This window comes from Phyllopteryx taeniolatus, chromosome 16, assembly GCF_024500385.1.
Source record: "Phyllopteryx taeniolatus isolate TA_2022b chromosome 16, UOR_Ptae_1.2, whole genome shotgun sequence".
Lineage (NCBI taxonomy): Eukaryota > Metazoa > Chordata > Actinopteri > Syngnathiformes > Syngnathidae > Phyllopteryx > Phyllopteryx taeniolatus.
This window is the reverse complement of record NC_084517.1, coordinates 3,055,405-3,080,128: the sequence shown is the minus strand read 5'-3', so window position 1 is coordinate 3,080,128 and position 24,724 is coordinate 3,055,405. Positions and strand designations below refer to the sequence as shown.

The window sequence follows — 24,724 nt, the reverse complement described above, 5'->3', positions numbered from 1 at the left end:
ACGCTAAAAAAACCTGCGATGTAATGAAGCCGCAAAAAAGCGAATCACGTTACAGCAAGGGATGACTGTATACAGACTCCTGCCATTTTACGTTTGCTTATTGCTAACATTGCATCAACTGACTGGCATAACTGACACATAAGTTTATGCAATTTGATTAATGGATTAAAATAAAACTTTTTATTATATTGCTATTTCTCTTCGGTTTGAGTGGGGAATTGTGACCAATGATCACATTTGAACACTCCTCTCTGACCATCTCTCACTCAATTCTTCCTCCCTCACGTCCTCCCTGTGGCTGCAGCGCCACAGGAGATTTAATTATCAAAATGACTAATTATTTCATTACCAAGGAGTGTGGGGTGAGGTGGTATCCACCAAATTAGAAATATAATAACTAACATGGACTGGGCTGCCAAAGCATGAGGTCATTCATCACCTTTTACAGGCGGGATTAATGTGGCATTTGGACTACCGTTAGCAGCGCAGACAAATTCAATTAAGTTTAAGTGAGGATATGTCAGCGATGCAAAAAAGCTCATGCACAATGCCTGAGAAGCTGGGCAAGGGAAGCCCTAAGCAAACCTATGAAGAGCAGTGTGCAAAATCACACAATAAGTAGTATCCTTAAATGTTTCAGATCATCAATCCAATTTTATTATCTCGCAAAGACAACCCAAGTAAATACAAAATGCAGTTGCTATTTATAAAGGGGAAAAAATCTGGCCCTTTTATGTGACAAAATGTCAAACTGTTAAAATCATGAGTTAACTTTTTGGAAAGCTGAGTTTGATTTCACAGAACACACACAGACATGATTACCGCTGAATCAAGTAATCACCTAAACTGTACCTGTCAAACAAAGTGAAGTAGGCTACAAGATCTCAAAGAAATGCATCGTGCCACGATCCAAACAAGTTCTAGAAAAAATGAGAATGAAAGTGACAGCAATAAATCCATCTGGAAAAGGTTACAAAGACCTTTCTAAGGCTTTGGGCCTTCACCAAATCATGGTCAGAGCCATTATCCACAAGTGGAGAAAACTGAGAACAGTGGTGAACCTTCCCAGGAGTGGTCAGCTAGTCAAAATTACTTTATGAGTGCATCGACAACTTATCCAGGAGTTCACAAACCCAGAACGATGTCCAAAGAACTGCAGGCGTCAATGGCCTCAGTTAAGGTCAGTGTTTGTGACTCAACCATAAGAAAGACACTGGGCAAAAATGGTATCAAGTTCTAATGGAAAAATGACTTCTGACAAAAAAGAGCAATAAGGCTGTTCTCACTTTTGCCAAGAAACAGCTTTATAGTCCCCAATAAATAATCAGGTGGACTGATGAGAGAAAAGGTTTGCAGCCTGTTGTGCCTGGCATTAAAAAAAAAATAAAAAATAAAAATAAATTACAAAAATTTTTTTTTAGCATTTGATGCAAATAAAATCACGCCAAGTCAAACATGGTGGTTACAGTGTGATGGTCTGGGGCTGCTTGGCTTCGACAAGACCTGGATGACACGCTGTGATTAATGGAACACTGAATTTGGCTGTCTTCCAGAAAATCCTGCAGGCAAACGTGAGATCGTTTCCTTTTCAAAAAAGACATTTTCAGAAAAGACAATCCCTTGAGTGCCAGCCATTTTAGGGCATTTTGACTTATATTTCAAGACCCACAGAATAGTGTGTTCTACGATTATACACCGAATCTACCAAATGCAAGAATACACTCCCTTCTTTCACCAGGAGAAAACAAATACATTTCAACCTTTTTTGGGTATATTTTTTTGCTTTCGTGACCCCCCACCCCCCAAAAATAATAATGTATTTACCGATATACAAGCGGCGGGTGAAGCAACTCACCCGATGTCAGGTGAGTCACAGACTTTTATTGTTTAGAGGAGCTTGATATATGACGAACGTGGGCCACGTCACATGTCCAGGATTTGTGTTGTACTTTGTCACATTTGACACACACATACTTCTGCTAACTACCACAACACATCCATCCATCCATTTTCTGTACCGCTTATCCTCACTAGGGTTGCGGGCGTGCTGGAGCCTATCCCAGCTAACTGCGGGCAGGAGGCGGGGTACACCCTGAACTGGTTGCCAGCCATATCGCAGGGCACATATAAACAAACAAGAAGAAGAAGTAGAAGAATCACTTTTATTCTCATGAACATGCATGCATGCACACGAAATTTGTTCTCTGCATTTTACCCATCACAGTTAACACACACACTTGTTAGTGGAACACACTTGAGCAAGGGGCAGCTGAAGCACCCGGGGAGCAGTTCGGGGTATCACTGTCTTGCTCAAGGACACCATAGCCGTGTCCGCTGTATGTAACAGGCATTCACAAGCATTCACACTCACATTCAAACCTACGGGCAATTTAGAGTCTTCAATCCACCTACCATGCATGTTTTGGAGATGTGGGAGGAAACCGGAGTACCCGGAGAAAACCCACGCAGGCACGGGGAGAACATGCAAACTCCACACAAGCGAGGCCGGAATTTGAACTGCGGTCCTCGGAGCTGTGAGGCAGATGCCACAACACATTCTCTGGGAAATATATACATTTACATCATCTGTTCGATTGTAAAATGATTCAACTAGTCCAACTTGCAGCCTATGACTGCGGCCATTTCCTCATTGTAACTCGCATGCGTTGTCATGTGTGGGTGGGATGAAACAAACTGGGAGTGATCTTGATTATAAAATGGTTCATCGCTGTCCTCCACTGCCGATTCTGCCTCATTAACATTGTCTGCAAGTCTGACAAAGACAGAAGTGCAACATCACACTCTCCTGCAGCGCTCCCAGTGAAAAAACCTAAAAACCCCGACACAATTGCGATGTACATGGCACATATTGACAAATAACCATTCACAGGCAGAGTTTTTGTATTCTGTTACTATTGATCTAAAATAAATTGTTTTCAAATTTAAATTCCTATGGTTTGGCAAGGGTAAACTAATAATATAAATTTTCTTGCAATTGCTATACCTTGAATATCAATCTATATTATATTCTGATGCACATTCCATACATGATGAGAAACATATTTTAGTTTAAAGATATGTGTCCCCCAGATCTACACCGTGTCCATTATGGTTAGAGGCATAATTAGTGTTTCAGACTCACCCCAGATGTGTGTATTACACTTTTTGGTAGTGAGCTTGTCTCTGGACTTAGTTATTTTGCTGTCCACCATTAACGAAATGAAGAGAAGAAAAAGGATAACGTCAGAATTTGAGGTTAGGGCCTCCAAATAATGCAAGTTGCAGAATGTTTCATCTACTATGAAACGGGTTCTTTAAAAAAAAGATCCCGTTCTCCCAGGTGAGAATGGGGCTTTGGACTGTATGACGACAAGCCTATTATAGCTGCTCCTGTTAAGTACACTGGTAAATGAAAGGGTTCATAAGTATGGATGCAATTCTGATGATTAGCTCATTGTGATTTACTATTTGGATCTAAAAGCTCAAATGGCCCAGAGTATTATCAGCATGATTTTGCCATTTCCCTCATCAGTGAAACAAAATGTGATAATTGGCCATTTAGCCTGTATTATTCCCACTCCACTCCCGCCTGCACCTACTGCAGTGCTGAACAAGGAAAACACAATTAAAGCAAGTGACATGCACAGCAAAAGAGGAACTGAATTCAATATTGTAGATTATTTTTTTTTTTGTCCTCATAATGCTAAAGTTGTCACTCTAGTACAGGTGAGATAGATTGTGAGGAAGGAACGATGTGTGACAGGCATGGCACTCTTACCATGGCACCAACGCTGTATGTGGCTGCTGGAGTGAGTGTGTGGTTGTAGGGATCGGCAGCATATACTCGTCCATAACTACAGAGACACCAGAGAAAACAGATCATACGGGTTTGATTATAAATATATCCACACACTAAACATTTTCAATAACAAAAACATTTGGAGTCAGGGAAATCGGAAGAGTTGTGGAACCTCCCTTGGACGTATAACGAATTTCACCAATCTAGGAATTAATATACATTATTAGAATTATTATTAAGAAATCATAAAAGAGGGACAAAGAATATACAATAAAAAGTTGAACAAATGATACAAAAGAAAGAAGAAGAACAACAAAATAAACAGCAAAATGTAAAGACGATAGAATGTCAATGTGACTAGTTGGAGGGAACTATGACAATTTCCGTAGTTAGCCTACAGCAACAATTTCCAAATTGCTCTCCAGTTGGTCAAGAATGTTGTTTAAATCATGACAACAACTTGAAAAAGAAATCCCAAGTATGTCTAATTGCGGTGCGCTTGCTGTCAGATACTGAACAAACCTGGATGTACAGTATACTGTATACATATGCTGTTCCTCGATGTCTACTGATGAATAAAACCTTTTGCAAATCACAAACAGATAAGAATTTAAAAAAAAAAAGTCGAATGCAATAACTGACAGGTTTAATTAGTTCCGTGACCGAGCTTGTAATTTGAAATATTTGTATATCAAATCAATATTCCCCATTAAAATGAACTGAACTTCTATTAATCTGTCCCAGCCCCCCAAAACCACCACAATTGTTTTTGTTATGTGTTTTAAAATAATAAAATTAGCAATGTATTGTATATAAACATGAAAAAAACATAAAGAGAATATAAAGAAATAATAATTTAATAATTATAGTACTGTAAATTAAAATTAGTACATTAGCACTCATAAATAAAATGTTGGCTCTCCGCGACATAAAGCAAAAAAAAAAAAATACAATAAAATAAAATAAAAAATTGACCAAGCAATGGCTCATAAGTAAAAAAAATAAAATAAATGCTATTTGGGGGACTTGTAAGACAAGGTACCACTGAGCCTGGAAGAGAAAAATCCAAAACAAACTCAAAAGGTGATAATGGAACATTTCCAGAAAAACTCAGTGCCGCTTAAGCCACATTTTTATATAGTGGTACAGTTCCATTCAGTTCTGCACAGTATGTTTCTGAATCGGTAAATGCCAATCAGATTTCAATTATTACCAGGGGGGTGTCAGCATGGTAGGCAGTCGTCATTGGGAGGTGATAGCTGAGTCAACTAAGTAGATAGTGTGATATCAGAACACACCAAATAGTGTGTAAGTTGACAATTCATTCATGCCAATTGCATGTTTGGTCCCTGCAAATAATGTACAAGTACTTTCAAGTGGGTGTATCAAACTTGATCAAACTTCTGGTATGGCGACAACTCTGACTGAACCTGGTTCAATATTCCCGTGTTATGTGGCATTTTCAGGTTGTGCACAGCAGGCGCAGAATTCCAAACGGGTCGCACATCAAGTAAGATGTTGTTTGCCACACAGACTGCTGCACTTGCCAGTGTCACCATTGTTTTGCTGTTCTTGGTTTGTTTTTGTCTTGTTGATATGCCCCTTTGATGGTCAGTTTATTGTGAACCATTGTCAATGTAGTGTGCTTTGCTTGTTTGGAAATGAACAAATCCCCAAATACTTAGTTGAACTGAATTGTGATTATTGTTTTAACCCTTTTTATTTGTTTGTTTATAATTATAGCGCTGCTGTCTTGCAAGTGGGGCTCACCCACACATTTTTGGCGTGTGTGTGTGCTCGCATGTATGTGTGTTTAGTGTCACCCCCACGGTTTCCACAGTTTGAAGCCTCTTCTTTCTTTTTGTTTTGTTTGCAGTGTATTCATATAATAGTGTGTATGTGTGTGTGGTGGTGAGTGACTTCCTCGCAAATTGGCTATCCAACTTCGTTCCACTGCTGCAGCAGCTGGACTGGCATGTATTTTTTTTAAAGAAGCATATCTATTTAGTTTTTTTTTTTTTTAATGGAGCAATGAATAATGTCTCAATAGTAAAGCCTTGTAATCTTGAGGGAAACAGTTGTCTACCAACCTCACATACCTCTTCATATTTGTGCTTTACATAACCATTTTGGCCTCACTATTTTCCCCATAGTGCCAACCAGTCACCCAAGGATAACATTAATGGATCTTCACTTTACCTTCACTCATCTTGATAGTAAATAAGAACCTATTCTTGTTTTGTGACTCTTTAGAAAGCCCTGGCTATTCAATTTGGGTTACAACATATTTTCGCGGTTCCTCGCCATCGAGATACCATTGTTGTATTGATGAATAAGTCTCATGATTAATAATCAGACACTTAGTAAAACATGGCCATAATTTTTTAGAAAGCGGAAACATATAAATCTGAGTATGACTCCTAAAAATGTTATCATTAAATGACTTTAAAAGTCTTTGAGACTCTTACATCGTGTTCTGAAATTAATTAATTTACTGTGTGCAAGATAAAACGATGCGAAACTCTCTTTGAGGTAGACCACAGCTTATAAATCAAATAGCTCATTAATGAGCTACTTGTCCCGAGCATACAAGTACATGACATGCTATTAAAAGTCACTACAATAAAATCCGGTTATCATTTAAAAGTTTCTATATTGAGCAATTCCCATCTGGGAAACATAATTTTGTACGTATACAATACAACTGGGGCAGCATGGTTTGCACATCTGCCTCACAGTCAAATGTCTGACATTTTTGTGAGACGTTTGCATGTTTTACTGTTTTCTTCCCACAGTCTAAAAACATGCAGGTTCATTTCAAAGAAAAAAAAATATATAAATTTCCCATAAGTGTGAATGGTTGTTTGTCAATACCTTCCCAGTGATTGACAGGCAAGAGGTCCAGACCTATTACCGAAAGTAAGATGGAAAAGGATCCAGCTCACTTGTGACCTTGCAAAAGATAAGCAGTTAAAAACCAATGGATGGACAGTATAACTCCTGCCTTCCAGGAATCTGGGAAATTTCAGACCACTGCAAGTGTATATTGGAATTCCAGAAATTGGGTTTGTGATCAGGACACTTTTTTTCCCTCTTCACTACAATAAAGAGCATTTTGTGTTTGGCCAAATATGGAAAAAATATATATATCATTGCAATTATTTCAAGAAACAATAAAATACAAAGTACAAGTCCAAAAGGGTTAAATAAACATATACTCAATCATCGAGGGGCACTGAATACATAATATATACTTTATAGTTTAACAGAAATGGAGAGCAGCTTTGCTTACTCCTAGTCATGCTGTCTGAACAGATCTCCCCTCTTCCAATCCGTCTTGTGCTAATCCTCAATGATAAGAGCCAATCAGGGGCCAGGGTGTGTACACATAATTGAGCAGATTTGCATAGCAGCCCAGTGGTTGAAGCGATTAGAAGTTAATCCCGATTAGTTTTGGACATTGCTATTCAACAGCAGCACCCGCCCAACGCTCACACTCATCCCAGCACCGCATTTGACCTATCTTATCTCACAGTGCAGAGTCCTATGTGGATGTGTGACAGTGTGGGAGAGTGTGTGGTAAACTGCAACTGCTACACAAATTCCATAGCAATTTATGTAGTTTTAAATATGACCCTGAGGTGAAAAGATAAACAGTGTAATATAATTTCCAATGGCTTTACAGACAAGTTGTAACTTTAGTCAAACACCCATTGTTTTACAATAGAGAAAAAAGAATACAGTAATCCAACGTTAAATGCAGGGGTTATGTTCTGGAAAACCCCCGCAACAGACAAATGCCGTGAAATAGTGACCAATTATTTAGTCCATATTTAAATACATTTTAAAGTTTCATATATAAACCAGTGTCGACATGTGACGCTTTAAAGAGATGCAGTTATTTATTTATCCACTTAAGGTAGCCATCCACACACTCTGCACAAAAACGTGCCTGTTCAAGGCGGGTGTTCTCTTTTTGAGTGACATGAAATTCAACCCATGTGGGCATGTGAAAGACAGGCCATTTGCTGGCTAAACCATTAGGCAATGTGCCTCACAGTGACGGTCTCAGCATTGTAGGCAGTGCGAAGGATTACGATGCTAATGCTTCCCAGTTGAAATCAAGATAAGCGTTGCTCTTTACTTGCATTGGTTCCATATTTTTAGCCCAACCAAGTCCATATTTTTCCATATTGTTATGAGTGTGTGCATTAGCTATCCTGTAAATCAGGATAGGTTGGTATTTGTGAAATTATTTCATGAAACTCTCACTGTGGCTTGTGTGTTAACCAGTGTCTGGTCATGTTTTGCATTACTAAGCAACTTGGTAACTTACCAAATGTTTGAGTTGAAATCGCTCAGTAAGGTTTCTTTTTCTGCGAAGTAAAATAGCCTATTTCTCCTTCCTTATATGAGTCATTGCTGCCACATTATAGTCAAATAGCCAGCAATGCTAACTGAACCAAGGATGTGCAGGTGAGTAACAGCACAATACTGATAATAAAAAAAATCTGCTCTGCATTGAATCCGCAATAAGTGAACCGTGAAATAGCAAGAGATTACTCTCTGATTCTGAATGTTCTGTTTTATTGACAATTTTGTTGGACGATAACATATTTGCTGCTTATGTTGTTGTAGAGGACATGCTGATAACGTCCTCTGTCATCAAAGTTTGAGATCAATAAGACAATTATGCCATGCACTCAAATAGCTTAATTATTTTACAGGCTTAATTTATACACGTGTGCGTAGTAATTCAATGTTGTGAATGCTCATATTTTGGTTGCATGAGCACATGAGCATGTCTGCACGAGTGACTGCATTGCATTTGCATTAGGTTTTACCCAAGATAAGCCAAAGTCTGGTCAGGACTCATGAAAGCAGCTGTTGTTGCTTCCCCTCTGTGAGCCTTATGGCTGTCACATGACCCACATGGTGCCACTTTGGCCCTGCACAGATGCGGTCTCTTGGTGCTGGGGTCTTGGTGATTATTTTGCTTCTGTGTCCCGGGGCCTTGCAGGATGGGCTGAAAACCTTGCTGCACTGGCAATAAGTTGTTTGCATGAGCCAATCTTCAGTACTGGTCAGGCCCGGAATTGGCGCTGCAAAAGTGTTTGCAGCCACAACTGCTCGATCTAATCTCCTTTTCATTTTGTCACAGTATCTCTTTCATTCCCTGTTCTGATGGATTGGTGCTGGGTTTGTGTTTCCCAGCTCATATGGATGCCATAACATGCAATGTTCCAAACAACACCACTGTTGCTGAGGAGAAATGTTATCTTACCTGTCACTGTATGCAGCTGCTGTGGCAGCAGTAGGCTGGGCAAATCTGTAGGCAGTGTAACCACCCTGGAAACACACGCGTACAGTCGTATGAGATTGAGAGAATAACTGAAGATTAAGTGTACTTTGTATCAATGATAACTGCTGTCTTTAAAATTGTCCAGTTTTTTTTTTATATGGTTTTGACACATTTATGCAGATGTGTCAAAATTAATAATGCGAGGAACTGTTTAATCGTTCCAGCCAAAAGGGAATCTGCAGTTGGCGAAACGCTCCCTCTATTGTTGGCAAATTTGCCAGTGGCAAAACAAATAAAATCCAATCCAATCCAGGCAATCATTTGAATTCAGTCGTCCCCCTTTAGGGGTACTGGATTCATATACAATGGGACTTTTAAACCTGTATTTTTTTACCAGTGTTCGAAACAACAGAAGCCAAAAACTATGCAATTGTCCTACAGGGGGTGTGTCAAAACATTTTTAATTTAAGGGAACAAAAATAGGCGGCACGGTGCCCGTCTGGTTAGAGCGTCAGCCTCACAGTTCTGAGGACCGGGGTTCAATCCCCGGCCCCGCCTGTGTGGAGTTTGCATGTTCTCCCCGTGCCCGGTTTTCTCCGGGCACTCCGGTTTCCTCCCACATCCCTAAAACATGCATGGTAGGTTAATTGAAAACTGTGAAAACCCGTAGGTGTGACTAAGTGCAAATGGTTGTTTGTTTGTATGTGCCCAGCGATTGGCTGGCAACCAGTTCAGGGTGTACCCCGCCTCTTGCCCAATGATAGCTGGGATAGGCTTCAGCACGCCCGCGACCCTTCTGAGGAGAAGCGGCTCAGAAAATGGATGGATGGAGGGAACAAAAATATCGAACAATATGGAAAGACCTTTCGGCATTCTTCCTCTTTTTTCGAGTAAAAACACGCAAACCAATTAATCACCTCTAGGCAAATATTTGCTCAGAACATTATTTATCTCTACACTGACCAACCTCAGCAATATGACCACCTGCATAATCTAAGATCATTCACTGTAACACAAGAGCTTTGAATCTTGTGTAGCTAAATGAGACAATCAAAATATTAGGAACAGTTTTCAGTATGCCGCAGTACAGTTCCAAACCATTGCAAAGTATAACCATTTTTAATAAACAATATTTAGTGTAAAGTATAACATTCTGTAGTTTTCTCCTTCCTATTTTTACATATTTTTACATTTCCTAATTGAAAATTAGGAATTATATTTCCTAATTAATTATGATGGCACTCTATATGCTCGATGTCAGTAACATTCTCAAATTGACCTTCTTATGGTTTGGGAAATAAATTAAATTTAAAAAAAGTATCTGGTTGATTAAAACTTGCTCCAATGGATTCTGTATTTAAAATTAATAATCAACTTCATACTCAAGAAACTTACCATTCAAATTCTTAATTTTGACACTCGATACTGTATGTCTCAAAAGTCGCACTATAAAGAATCTTTTATTGTGCATGATACACAAGACATCAGCAAATTAACAAACTTCAACTTTGTTTTAGTTTTACTTTTTCTGGAACTGATTATATAAATGTCCATGCTTTCCATCCATCCATCCATTTTCCGAGCCCATCCCAGCTATCTTCGGGCGAGAGGCGGGGTACACTCTGAACCAGTCATCAGCCAATCACAGGGCACATAGAAACAAACAACCATTTGCACTCTCATTCACACCTACGGGAAATTTAGAGTCTTCAATTAATGTTTTTGGGATGTGGGAGGAAACCGGAGTGGCCAGAGAAAACCCACCCAGGCACGGGGAGAACATGCAAACTCCACACAGGCGGGGCCGGGATTTGAACCCCGGTCCCCAGACATGTGAGTGATTTTAAAGATTTTTTTTTAAAGATATACAATGTATATACAACCCCAATTCCAATGAAGTTGGGATGTTGTGTTGAACATAAAAACAAAATATAATGATTTGCAAATCATGTTCAACCTATATTTAATTGAATACACTACAGATATTTAATGTTCAAACTGATAAACTTTATTGTTTTTAGCAAATAATCATTAACTGAGAATTGTATGGCTGCAACACGTTCCAAAAAAAGTTGGGACAGGGTCATGTTTACCACTGTGTTATGTCACCTTTTCTTTTAACAACATTCAATAAATGTTTGCTTGATGTACAGCTTCAGCTGTTCAACTGTCCGGGGGTCACGCTTCACAATGCGCCACATATTTTCAATGGGAGACAGGTAGGGACTGCAGGCAGGCCAGTCTTGTACCCGCACTCTTTTACTACAAAGCCACGCTGTTGTAACATGTGCAGAATGTGGTTTGGCATTGTCTTGCTGAAATAAGCAGGGGCGTCCATGAAAAAGACGTCACTTGGATGGCAGCATATGTTTCTCCAAAACCTGTATGTACCTTTCAGCATTAATGGGGCCTTCCCAGATGTGGAAGTTGGCACTAACACAGCGCCATACCATCACAGATGCTGGCTTTTGAACTTTGAGTCCATAAGAGTCCGGATGGTTCTTTTCCTCTTTGGCCCGTTGGACACGACGTCCACAATTTCCAAAAACAATTTGAAATGTGGACTCGTCGGACCACAGAAGACTTTTCCACTTTTCATCAGTCCATCTTCGATGATCTCAGGCCCAGAGAAGCCGGCGGCGTTTCTGGGTGTTGTTGATAAATGGCTTTTGCTTTGCATAGTAGAGTTTCAAGTTGCACTTACGGATGTAGCGCCGAACTGCATTTACTGACATTGGTTTTCTGAAGTGTTCCTGAGTCCATGTGGTGATATCCTTTACATCATTGATGTCGATTTTTGATGCAGTGTCGCCTGAGGGATCGAAGGTCACGGGCACTCAATGTTGGTTTTCGGCCTTGCCGCTTACATGCAGTGATTTCTCCAGATTCTCTGAACCTTTTGATGATATTATGGACCGTAGATGATGAAATCCATAAATTCGTTGCAATTGTACGTTGAGGAAAACTGTCCTTAAACTGTTCGACTATTTTCTCACGCACAAAGAGGTGAACCTCGCCCCATCTTTGCTTGTCAATGACTAAGCAATTCAGGGAAGCTCCTTTTATACCCAATCATGGCAACCACCTGTTCCCAATTAGCCTGTTCACCTGTGGGATGTTCCAAACAGGTGTTTGATGAGCATTCCTCAACCTTCTCAGTCATTTTTGCCACCTGTCCCATCTTTTTTGGAACGTGTTGCAGCCATAAAATTCTAAGTTAATGATTATTTACTAAAAACAATAAAGTTTATCTGTTTGAACATTAAATATCTTGTCTTTGTAGTGTATTCAATAAACTATAGGTTTATTGTTTTTGATAAATTTTTACAAGTATTATAACATTAATAATGTGCTGCGTCGGGGTTCTTTAAGGTCTTTAAAAAGTTAACAATGCTCAGTTTTTATTGACTCGCTAATATAGAGAGTAGAGGTTTATTTGTTTGTGTTCTATTTTTGTGTAGCTGTGGCACATAAAGCACAGTAACATTGTCTTTTATTAATAGGTGCTGCTGTCTCTAGCAGGCTGGTCACATAATTTCCCCCCAACCCCTCCATTCTTAGTGACTGAAAGAATATGTCTGTCCTGACACCAACAAGGTATTATTATCACTATAAAGTGTGGAGTCAAGTAAGGAATAGTTAGTATTTGTGATGATGGACTGTGGCGGGATGAACAGTCTGCCCCCGTTAAGCGACCAGCCATTGTAACGGTGCACTGTCACTCGTAACTGAGTGACTAATGGAGACTGTGTGTGCATTGTGTATGCGTGTGCATAGAAAACATTACATCCAACAACATACAAGAACAGTTGGTGGGGTCAAGGTTTGGTCACTTAGCACTCAATCTAATGTAGGGAATGTTGTCATCCATCAAATTTATTGATCCGTTGACAGAAGACAGGTGGAGTAGGACTCTTTGCATCCAGGCTACGCTCATGTAGCATGGCATTACTTGAACGCACCTTCAGTTATTTAACTTAGAGTATACTGTATCTGAAGTTCACATTTTATTCCCGGTAGAGTATGTTCTTGAGTAAAGGCCAAACATAATATGACAGCAGCACCAACCATGTTTCATGAAGTCATTTTTCTAATTAGAAAGGCTGAGTAAAACATATGGGGCTTGGATACTTGTACTTTAAAGACTCACATGGGAAATTTAGTATAATGCTTCCTGAGCACTTACTCCATCAGTTATATTAGAACTATGTCACTCGTAATACTGCTCTTTCATCCCCTCCCGCTAATTCCGGTGAACACATTATTATTATGTTCATCGTTTTAATTTTAAAATCGTCCGAAATAATCCTAAATAAAATAATTAAATTAATCATAAACAAACGAAAAAAATATCGTTGAATGAACGAATAAAAATTAAGTCTTTATCATGCTAACAGTTGAGCACAGCATAAAATCATAAATTTTTACTTTTTTTTTTACTTCAAACAGAAATGAAGTACATTAGCCTAATAGCATAACTGCCTAAATAATTTTTGAATGTTATCAGAAAACCAAGAAAAACAAAACAAAACAGATTCAACATACAAGAAGAGTCCAGTTGCCTTGATTTAACCTTTGTGGATTAAAATGAACTGCACTACTGAGAATCAACACAGACATAAAAAACAAAGCACATATTTTTATTATTCAGATTGTGACAGGAAGTTAAAAATTATTTAGGCAATTATACTATCAGGCTAACAATACTGCTAGTTATGCTAGTTTTCTGTCACATGAAGTTTGCTACTTGGGTAAAACACACTCCTTTGATGAATGTAAATAGTGTCGGAGCTCTAAAACCCTTGTGCATATTATTAAGTCAGTATGGGGCCACAGGGCTAATGGGGGAGACAAGCAAGACAAATGCTATAGGAGCAATATAACAAATATTCTCCTTCACACACATCCCTGGCATGTACAGTATGTCTTACTACTGAAGTACAACTTAATCAATGTAATATCTGTAATCCAAACAAAGAAAGATTTAAACAGTTTTGTTCGATATTTTTCCATTTTACAGTACATATATTAGTTTCTTGGTCTAGTTCAGAAAGAAAGTCAAATGGCAGGTTAAAGGAAAAGTGTATTAATGGTGGGATTTGTTTTTTCAAGGCAAATAACCATGTAAGCCATGGCTGTCACATGCAATGTCATACCAGTAAACAATACTTACATAAATATCTGCACCATAAAATCCATCCTGGTAAACAACACTGTAGAGGATGCAAACACAAACAAACAGACAAACACACAATAAAACAAAACAAAACAAAACAAAAACATCCATATTAGTGCATGTTGACATGCAGGCAGTGGGCTGGCTACCAACCAACTCCCATGGTCACAATCCAAAAGACAACCAACAGAAAATAAAGAATATGACCAGAGTCAAAGGGGGGAAATACAGCAGGCACCCCCACTCCTGTCTAATGGCTGAGTAAGGAAGCTGGGAGGGTTCCATAAAATTAAACGACTACTATTTTTTGAAAGGATGGAAGGGGGTAAAGTTAGTCACTGACAGTGTTGTTGTTCACTTGCCTTACTTCCGTGCAGGCAACGTGGATTCCAATGGTTGTCTGTCTATATGTGCTGTGTCTGACTGGCGACCCGTCCAGAATAGTCTATCTTTTGCTTGAAGTCAGCTGGGATAGGCTGCAACCCCCCCCCCCCCCCCATGACCCTGAACAGGATAAGCATAGAAAATAGATGGGTCCCCATATGTAATGATGTTATAGCCTATGCATATTGAATCTGATGTTTCAGCATAGCTGCGCTGTGGCGGACTGGTTAGCACGACCACTTCACAGTTCGGAGGACGTGAATTTGTGTCCGGGCACCGGCCTTCCTGTGTTCTCCCTGTGCTTGCGTGGGTTTTTTCCCATTACTCCGGTTTTCTTCCACATTCCAAAAACGTGGGTTTTAGGTTAATCGAAGACTAAATTGTCATTAGGTGTGACTGTGCATATGAATGCTTGTTTGTCTATATGTGCCCTGCTATTGGCTTGCGACCATTTCAGAATGTACCCCCGCCCCTCGCCTGAAGTCACCTGAGATAGGCTCCAGCACACCCATGATCCTACTGAGGATAAGCGCTCGTACCGAATTTTATACCTACTGAAGATTTTCAGCTGAAAATTATCCAATAGTACATTTGCAGTTTTGTACCGAAAGACTTTTATCATCGAAATAAAACAGACAAAACAGGATGTTGTTATGATGCAAGCAAAAACTGTAGTCAGTGCACAGTTGTCCATCCATCCATTTTCTGAGCTGCTTATCCTCACAAGGGTCGCGGGAGTGCTGGAGCCTACACACCTATGGGCAATTTCGAGTTTTCAATTAACCTACCACGCATGTTTTTGGGAGTGCCCGGAGAAAACCCACACAGGCACGGGGAGAACATGCACACTCCACACAGGAGGGGGCCGGGGATTGAACCCCGGTCCTCAGAACTGTGAGGCAGACACTCTAACCAGTCGGCCAGCGCACGGTCGTGTAATATTTATTGTAAAAAACTAACAAACGAAAAAAAAAAAAAAGAAGCACACCCACATTGAACAGTCGCCCAACCTCCCTGTTTTACACTGTTTAGATACTTGCTGGAAACTATTTTGCCACACCCCAGCTACCTAAGAGCTACAGCAAACAGGGCTAAATAAGATGCCGACCCATGGAGGCGAACGTTTGCTTGGCGTCCAGTGTCAACACAGCGTAAGCCACTAATCATTGAATCCATGGCAGCAAATAAGGTACACTTCTGTCAAATATCATTATCCTGAAGGGAGAATGAGTAACGAACAGCAGAAAGATGAAGATGTCATGCTATTGTGACATGTCGTCGTAAAACTCCAAAATAAGTGATTGGAGTGAGTACACTTGTCACATACTGTAGGTCTGACTGGAACTGCATCATCGCGGACCACTGAATATTCCTGAGTATATTAACTTTGAATACCAAAATAGCAGGCAAATTCATAAGAATAATAGATAAACAATAATGGATAAAAAAACGACAAGCCACACAGAACTAAAACCGGAAACCGAAAATGAATTAGTACGTCACCTCACTGCTACATCACATTAGAAAAGGGGTTGTCAGTCAATTAATTTTTTAAATCAGATTAATCACACTTTTGAATTGTGATCAATCGCAATTAATCAGATTCGCCAAATATACAACACATACAGTATAGAACCATATATATATATATATATATATATATATATATAAACAAGAGCTCCGCTATTTTTTCCTCTGTCATTAATATTTTTCCACCCTTTTTGTCATTTAGGGGTCTATTTTTATGACTGTTGTAAATCCAATTCTGCACATGGCATCGCATATATGTCTGCCCGTACCTCTATCAAATTCATGAAATTTGCGTTAGACTAGCTGTGCCAAAAGTAAGACACGGTTTGAGGAGGCCTAAGTTCAGAAAGACTTACAGTCACCAAATTGTCACGTGCGCCGAGCGGCGTTCAAAGGGCACACGCTCGTTGCATCGGTAGGCCCATCTTGGTGCAGATGGCAAAATTGGCGAGCCCTGCGTTTGCACGATAATCTTGATACGGCAGTTTTTGCACTCCGACACAGTTCCACAGTCCATGAAAATCAAGTGCTTAATGTCCACTGTACATCATGTGGACCCATTGTGGACTGTTTTTGGTGATTTTGGTGACATTCATTCATATATTTTCTATACTGCATACAGTAATTTCTCTTTATGAGAATAACCACTATATAGTCTCTCAGATTTTTGTCATGTAATATTTCTATGTTGCAAGCCACAGAGGAACATAATTTCATGTGACTATCACTGTATAAGGCTGAAATCACACATACTGAAACTTCCACCCTGAGAATACAACCAGAAAATATGGGGGGGGGGGGAATAATCTTACAAAGGCGGAGGTGACTTTTAGTCTGATCTCCCCTTACACTTGTAGTTTCAGAAACATTTGACTGAATGCTGAGTAATTTCTTGCAACGCCATGTTGTTATTGTCACATATTTTGCCATCACTGTCGTAAAAACAGTCATGTAATTGAATTGGAATCAGGTGATAAATTGTAATGCTGTTAAATAGCCACTGAAATGAGCAATGGAAGAATAATTACACAAAAACTACATTTTGAGTCTCATGTGAACAAAGTTAGCATACTGTCGGTACACTGAATTATAGTGCATAAAACTGAAATAACTACAATTTGGCCATTTTGTTTTATTTTTCTACCAAAAACATGACTTTAAAACAATCTGACACAGCTATTAAAAAAAAAATCCAAGAATGTATCTTTATATAACTGCCTGTTCACGTGAGTGGGTGGAAAGCAATCATCTGTGTGTGTGTGTGTGCATGCTTGCGTGCATGTATTTTATTTTTGTTAGTTTTGCTATCTGAACTGTGGTTGAACTGTGCCGTACATAGAGCACAATACGGTATGTAAAAACAGTATGTGTTACAGAGGTAGCAGTCCACATTTTGCTTCCAATAAAATGCCTCTAAGCAGCAGCCTCTGCTGCTCCAGCCACTTTGCGACTGTTCTTCTGTGAACCAAAGCTCCAATTTCACTAGCTTTTAGACAGTTTTCCCAATGTTTGTGCAAACTCTGATGTTCAATACTGCTGCAAACATCATGGAAACTCAGAGAGCTGTGCCATTTAAAATTCGGGAATCAAGCATATTTACATAATAGCTAATTGAAATCATAGTTCAAATTATGACCCTGTATAAACAAAGAGCAAATTTGGTTTCCTGGCTGTAGTACAGTACTTATTTGGAGTGGACTCATCGCCATGTTAGACAGATGCCTTAGGGAAAAAAAATAAAAATAAGTGTATGTCAATCATTCACTATATGAGTACCACTAGAGTAATTAGGCCTTCAAGAAAGTCTGCATCAGGACACAATAATATATCACATTTTTGGAAACATCCATCCATGCATCCATCCATTTTCTGAGCCGCATATCCTCGCAAGGGTCGCGGGAGTGCTGGAGCCTATCCCAGCTATCATCGGGCAGGAGGCGGGGTACACCCTGAACTGGTTGCCAGCCAATCGCAGGGCACAAATAAACAAACAACCATTCGCACTCACATTCACACCTACGGGCAATTTTAGAATCTTCAATTAACCTAGCATGCATGTTTTTGGGATGTGGGAGGAAACCAGAGTGCCTGAAGAAAACCCATGCCGGCATGGGGAGAACATGCAAACTCCACACAGGCGGGGCCGGGAACTGAACCCCGGTCCTCAGAAATGTGAGGCAGATGCCTTAACCAGTCACTCACCGTGCCGCCGTTTGGGAAAACAGAGGTGCTTAAATATGATTAAAATCGCAGCAAACAATTACATTCACCCATGATAACATGCTGAAAAGCCTGTGCATTTATCATAACAATGTATCGTATAAACTTTGTGAAAATATCTTTTTGGGAATAACTATAGGAGCATCTCAGACCAGTTTGGGACCAGATGCCATTCTCGAACATTCAGACTATTATTATACCATTGTGATGCTTGTAACTTAACAAGTGCAAGCTTGTTATTTTGTTGTTTTGACCTGGACAGTTAGGGCCTGATTTAGTAAGATCACAAGTGGTTGCTTGTTTGTGGTTTCTAAATTGCTGATTGTGTGTGCTGTTGGCAACAGGTGTAGAAGTGTTGGAGACCGCCGTCATTAAAAAGAGGGTTTTGCACATTAGGCAGCACTGATAGTTTTCACTATGGAACATTTGGGAGAGCACCGCAGGTGCAAAATAATGTTTGAAGCGATGGAATTGGAAGTGTCAGTGGAAGAGACAAACAAACCAAAACACAAAAAAATAAATCGATCACGCCGATAATTTGGGGGAAGCCATCAACTGCATAAAAGCCATGTGTCACGTCTGTCTCCCTTTTCGGTCTAGCGTGGTCACTGCTTATGTACGTAAGTTATTGTCACTTGGCACTTCCTGGGTTGTTTAGTACATCCAGTTTTACTTTGGTGAGTCACATTCAGTTTGTATTTGTTCTAGCTTTGGTTCCTTTGCCACGTGTCACTTCAGGTGTTTCTAATTTGGGTTCGTTAGTAATATTTAAGCCCTGGGTTTCCACTCTTTTGCCAGAACGTCGCACCTAGTAAGTCTTCCTATCCAGCATTCCTATCCGTGTTTTGACCTTGTGTATGACTGTGCTTGTTTTTTTTTAACCTCCTCCTTGCCTCATGTCTTTTGGATACTGTTGCCTGGTTGGATTGACTACCTGTGTGCTGAACCCTGCCCTTAAATAAACTGCCTAAGTTTGCTTCTTACTGACTGTCTTGGCCTTTGTGTCCTACCTGGTCTGTGTTAGGAACTGTGTTGGTACGTTCTGGCCGTATATGGACACAGCAGATACAGATGTGGTACGACCGGCTCCGAGGAATCCGGGCCAAAAGCCAGCTCAACAAGAGGAGTCTGCCAGTCTCTGGTCGGAATTAAAGGAGCTGGTAAAGAGACAGGACTCGATTATGTTAACTCTAGATTCACAGGCGAAGATTTTAAGTGAGAAGCTGAAGAGTCTGAATCCTACTGCGGCTGAGCCAAACCCCGCTCCTGAACCACTTCGCGGTTTGGTTGCCAAACGCCGCCTCCGGTCATCACTACTTCCACCCTTCCACAGTTATCTCGGCCCCAAAAGTTTTCAGGTGAATCGGGGAATATTAAGTCATTTTTGACGCAATGTGAACTGCATTTTGAGTTACATTCTTCTGCTTTCCCCACTGATCGCTCCAACGTAGCGTTAATTATTTTTCACCTGTGCGGCCGAGCAGAGGCTTGGGCTACAGCTGAATGGAGCCGCCGTTCTCTCACCTGTGCCTCACTCGACAGCTTTACTCAGGCACCGGAGCAGATTTACCAGCATACATCGTGGGGAAAAGAAGCGACTAGAGCGCTAACTCAGCTGAGGCAAGGCAGGCGCAAGGTGTCTGATTACGCAATCGATTTTCAAACCTTGGCTGCGGAGAGTGACTGGAACAATGCTGCCTTAACCGATGCATTTTTTCAAGGACTTTCTGATAGTGTGAAAGATCACCTGATAACCATTGATATTCCCAACGATTTGGATAATTTGATAGCTCTGGCTATCAAGTTCGACAAGAGGATACAGGAACGAGAAATGCTACGCTGCCATGTCAAAGGTTTTAAGTATGGCAACAACAAGACACCAAGGGTGAGACAAAGTATAATTTTACAATAATCCTGGCCGTTTCAAACTCTAATATACGTTTAAATCAGACACTATCGCTTTACTTACCCTGTACTCATTGACTCTGGCTCTGAAGCCAATTTAATCAACCACTCGTTTGCTAGGATCTTGGGCCTGAGACAGCACCGTCTCCCCAGGTCCCTTTTGACAGGATTACTCACCGCACACGGTCTGTTACGGTTATGTTCCCGGATAATCAAACTGAACGGATTAGTTTTCACGTTTTTTCCTTCCATGAGTCACCGTCTTGGGTCACCCCTGGTTAAAAAAAACATAACCCTCATCTTGATTGGGTGGCCAGGAAGATCGTAGCTCGGGGGGTAAAATGTGCCAAACCCTGCCCGTAATAAACTGCCTAAGTTTGCCTCTTACCGACTGTGTCTTGGCCTTTTGTGTCCTACCCAGTCTGTGTCAGGAACTGTGTCTCTATGTAGTGTTTGATTTAACTCAAACTTTTGCCCACGAAGGTTGCATACAGAAAAACGGAAGGATGCAAGGGCCATTTTGAAATCATTTTAATTTAGTAAACATGCTGAAACCGATCCGTCAAGCAATTGTATATTTCTAATACATTATAGTTATTTTGAAAAAGGTCTGTGTCACAGCTTTTGGTTAAATGTAATGAGGCGGATAGTTAAGGATTTTACAGGTTTTTGGGGTGGCCACGGCCCTGTATCCCACTAGAATAGTTCTGCCGCTGCACTCAGCGGATACAGAACTAAAACAAGAGTAATCTGATAATTTTTAAAGCAGTTACTAGAGGATGTGATGTGATGATCACATATTGGATCTAGTTATGGAGCAAAGTGGAGTGAACAAATGTTTTCTTAAACATTATCTTTATTCACGATAGTAGTAGTGGTCAGTGGCGTCGCACCAAGAGGATGGGGGTGTTGCAAACCCCCACTTTACACTTACATACACTTATCCCCAATTTTTGATTAAAAAGAATTGGTGTTGCAGGCCATGTCAAATCTTATGATAGCATATGCCGTCGGCCGCAAAAAAAGGACGGCAGGCTGCAAAAAGCCTCAGGGCCAAAGTTTGGACTGACAGATTCTGATCCATCATTATGTATTTTCTACATTACGAAGTTTTGAGCCTTACCTTGAATACAATATGTTTGAATAGACTTCTTGTTGCATTCCCTTATATTGACTCATCAAAATGAATTAGAGTTGTTTCAGTCGTTGTATTTGTAAAATTAAAGGCTGAAATTGTATTATATTGCAAATCAAAACCATACGGTTGATGACAGAAAACATCTATTCTCATGGGGAAATACAAGACATTTTCACCCTCATCTCATCCTCATAGAATCCCAGCCAGCCTCCTTAATGCCCATTGGCTTGCAGTTATAAAGAAAAACAACAACAAAAACAGACCAACACAATGGTAGAAATTTTCATCTAACTGCCCACAACACACAGTTTTCCAGAGCTTTGAGAAACAAAGTGTCTGCAGGAGTTGTTGGGGCTGGGCAGATGTTTGATTTCAATTTGGTAAATGGGTGAACTTTGTAAAAGAATAGTGGATAATGTCGCATTCTGACATTTTCCTCAATCACACCACAGTCCAAGGCCAAGTTGACAGTAATTTTCCATGACTCCATGAAAAGCAAGTCTTGTAGCATGCCTATTGGTTAATTCGGCATGCTATGGAAGTGGGGGAGTTGGTTATCGCTGTGAGGTAAGACTCTCATGCCATGATTTGCTGCCTCTGAGCACTGAGATTCAGGGCTTGCCATTTGAGAGGAGCAATAAAAAACATTCGACCAAAGGGAGATTAATAACAACTGAACTGAATTAAAAAAAAAAAAAAGAACGCTTACCCTCCATAAGATGGAATGTGAGGAGGTGGAGCAGCTGCCCTGAATGTGTTGTAGACTGTCCGTCCTCGACCTCGTAGGTGGGTTCCTCTATATGCTGCTGCTGCTGCTGCTGCTGCACTGGCTGCTGGGTAGGGGAAACCTGGCACTGGAGAAAAATGCACCATTGTCACTAAATCCTTATGGACAGAGCAATTTGGACAACTAACCTGCGCATAATCCAGTTTAATTGCAATGTATGATGAATCACAATGTTCTAAACATAGGTACTAAGTAGTTGTAGTAACTTTCCCTCTGACCTTTGTAAAAACATGATTGTTTAACCATTACCATATTGTTTTATCACAATCTTTGCCTTGCTGCATTGTCACTTCTTTTTATAACTGTTGTATATTGAGTCCATTCATCAGTCCTCAATTGTTTCCTTCTATTCTGAGGAAACTGGAATTTCTAGTGCCGTACAACTCGACTTTGTCATATCTAAATGCCTCCAGTTGCGACATGTGAACATGTACAGTATAGCAAGTTTACAGATTAAAAACATTTATGTGGCTTGGCACACGAGTGTACTACATAAAATACATAGGCTACATTTTATGGAAGAAATGTAGTTAATGTGATGTGTAGTGTTACAGGTATACAGTTACTTTTATTAACTTAACTTTAATCTAAATGGGGAAAACTGACACCATGTGTAATTTGAGAGCTCGGTGAGAGAAGGTGAGGAGGAAGATTGAGTAATGATTTTCTCCCCTAATCATGCAACTCTTCAAAAGGGAGATGTAATGAAAGGGTAATAGAAACGGTGAAGCATTCATTGACCTAATGAAAAATGGAAGGTTTTCGGCCAAAGACAAGAGTTTCTCAAAGAGAGAGCGGAATAGAGTAAGGTTGGTAATTGTACCTAGTCATCTTTTGTCACGATTTAAAAACCTCACGCCCTGGCATCCATGAGTTAAACTGATATCCCCAACATGAAATTACGTCTTTGATATAAATTCAGAATTCCAGCTTTTATTTCATGGTATTTACATCTAGATGTGTTAAACAACTCAGGACAGAGCACCTATTGTTAGAACCCAAACACTTTTCAAGTGAGCAAAACTACTGGAACATGTGACTGTGGAACATGTGTTTCTAGTTGCTCAGGTGTTGCCCTTTAGATTGATTGCTTAAACATTAGATGGTGCTTGTTTTTGGCCTAGGGTTTCACCTGTGAAAACTAGGCTTTACACGATCAGGATTTTTGGGGCCAATCACCGATCAGCGAGTTTAAAAAAACGATAACCGATCACCGATCCAATCACAAGATGGATCAATGTGTCTATTCAAATGACTTGTTCATTTACTTAATTGCTCAAAAAATTATATTTATAATACACATATCTTCATCTATTTATACAAAGGAGGCATAGTGACAGACAGAACAAATAAATGCTCTTCTATTCAATGGCAGTAAGTATATACAGTAATTACTGTATCCACTTTTTGTGACATTTTTGTTTGTTGGTGTGCCGTGAGATTTTTCAATTGTAAAATATGTGCTTTGGCTCCATAAAGGTTGGAACTCACAGGTCAAGTCAGGTCATGTACAACCCCAATTCCAATGAAGTTGGGATGTTGTGTTAAATATAAATAAAAACAGAATACAATGATTTGCAAATCATGTTCAACCTATATTTAATTGAATACACTACAAAGACAAGATATTTAATGTTCAAACAGATAAACTTTATTGTTTTTAGCAAATAATCATGAACTTAGAATTATATGGCTGCAACACGTTGAAAAAAAGCTGGGACAGGGTCATGTTTACCACTGTGTTACATCCCCTTTTCTTTAAACAACATTCAATAAACATTTGGTAACTGAGTACACTAATTGTTGAAGCTTTGTAGGTGGAATTCTTTCCCATGCTTGCTTGATGTACAGCTTCAGCTGTTCAACAGTCTGGGGTCTCCGTTGTCGTATTTTACGCTTCATAATGTACCACACATTTTCAATGGGAGACAGTTCTTGACTGGGGCAGGCCAGTCTAGTACCCGCACTATTTTACTACGAAGCTACGCTGTTGTAACACGTGCAGAATGTGATTTGGCATTGTCTTGCTGAAATAAGCAGGGGCGTCCATGAAAAAGACGTTGCTTGGATGGCGGCATATGTTTCTCCAAAACCTGTATGTACCTTTCAGCATTAATGGTGCCTTCACAGATGTGTAAGTTACCCATGCCATTGGCACTAACACAACCCCATACCATCACAGATGCTGGCTTTGGAACTTTGCGTCCATAACAGTCCGGATGGTTCTTTTATTCTCTGGCCCAGAGGACACGACGGCCACAATTTCCAAAAACAATTTGAAATGTGGACTCGTCGGACCACAGAACACTTTTCCGCTTTTCATCAGTCGATCTTAGATGAGCTCAGACCCAGAGAAGCCGGCGGCGGTTCTGGGTGTTGTTGATAAATGGCTTTTGCTTTGCATAGTAGAGTTTCAAGTTGCACTTACGGATGTAGCGCCGAACTGTATTTACTGACATTGGTTTTCTGAAGTGTTCCTGAGC

At 40.0% G+C, this 24,724-nt stretch overlaps 1 protein-coding gene and 1 long non-coding RNA gene across 21 annotated transcripts in view; one reads left to right on the top strand and one right to left on the bottom strand.

Annotated features, from left to right (window-relative positions):
- Positions 1 to 24,724, bottom strand: part of rbfox1 (RNA binding fox-1 homolog 1) — a 372,506-nt gene that overhangs the window by 7,800 nt on the left and 339,982 nt on the right. For 12 of the 20 annotated variants that reach the window (XR_009784864.1, XM_061749589.1, XM_061749599.1 and 9 more), the window contains 4 exons: positions 22,164 to 22,308; positions 14,275 to 14,314; positions 9,084 to 9,148; positions 3,779 to 3,854 (listed from right to left, as the gene is read on the bottom strand). Coding sequence is in view for 17 of the 20 variants with exons in the window: in XM_061749589.1 (XP_061605573.1) it covers positions 3,779 to 3,854; positions 9,084 to 9,148; positions 14,275 to 14,314; positions 22,164 to 22,308 (326 nt within the window). In the remaining 3 variants the exon portion in view is untranslated. Of the gene's footprint in view, positions 1 to 852; positions 921 to 949; positions 3,202 to 3,778; positions 3,855 to 9,083; positions 9,149 to 14,274; positions 14,315 to 22,163; positions 22,309 to 24,724 lie in introns of those variants that run through there. The other 8 variants (XR_009784866.1, XM_061749595.1, XM_061749590.1 and 5 more) reach the window with 7 other exon arrangements.
- Positions 18,860 to 20,703, top strand: LOC133466163 (uncharacterized). Its single transcript, XR_009784869.1, has 2 exons — positions 18,860 to 19,769; positions 19,896 to 20,703. It is a non-coding gene; the product is annotated as an uncharacterized LOC133466163 (long non-coding RNA).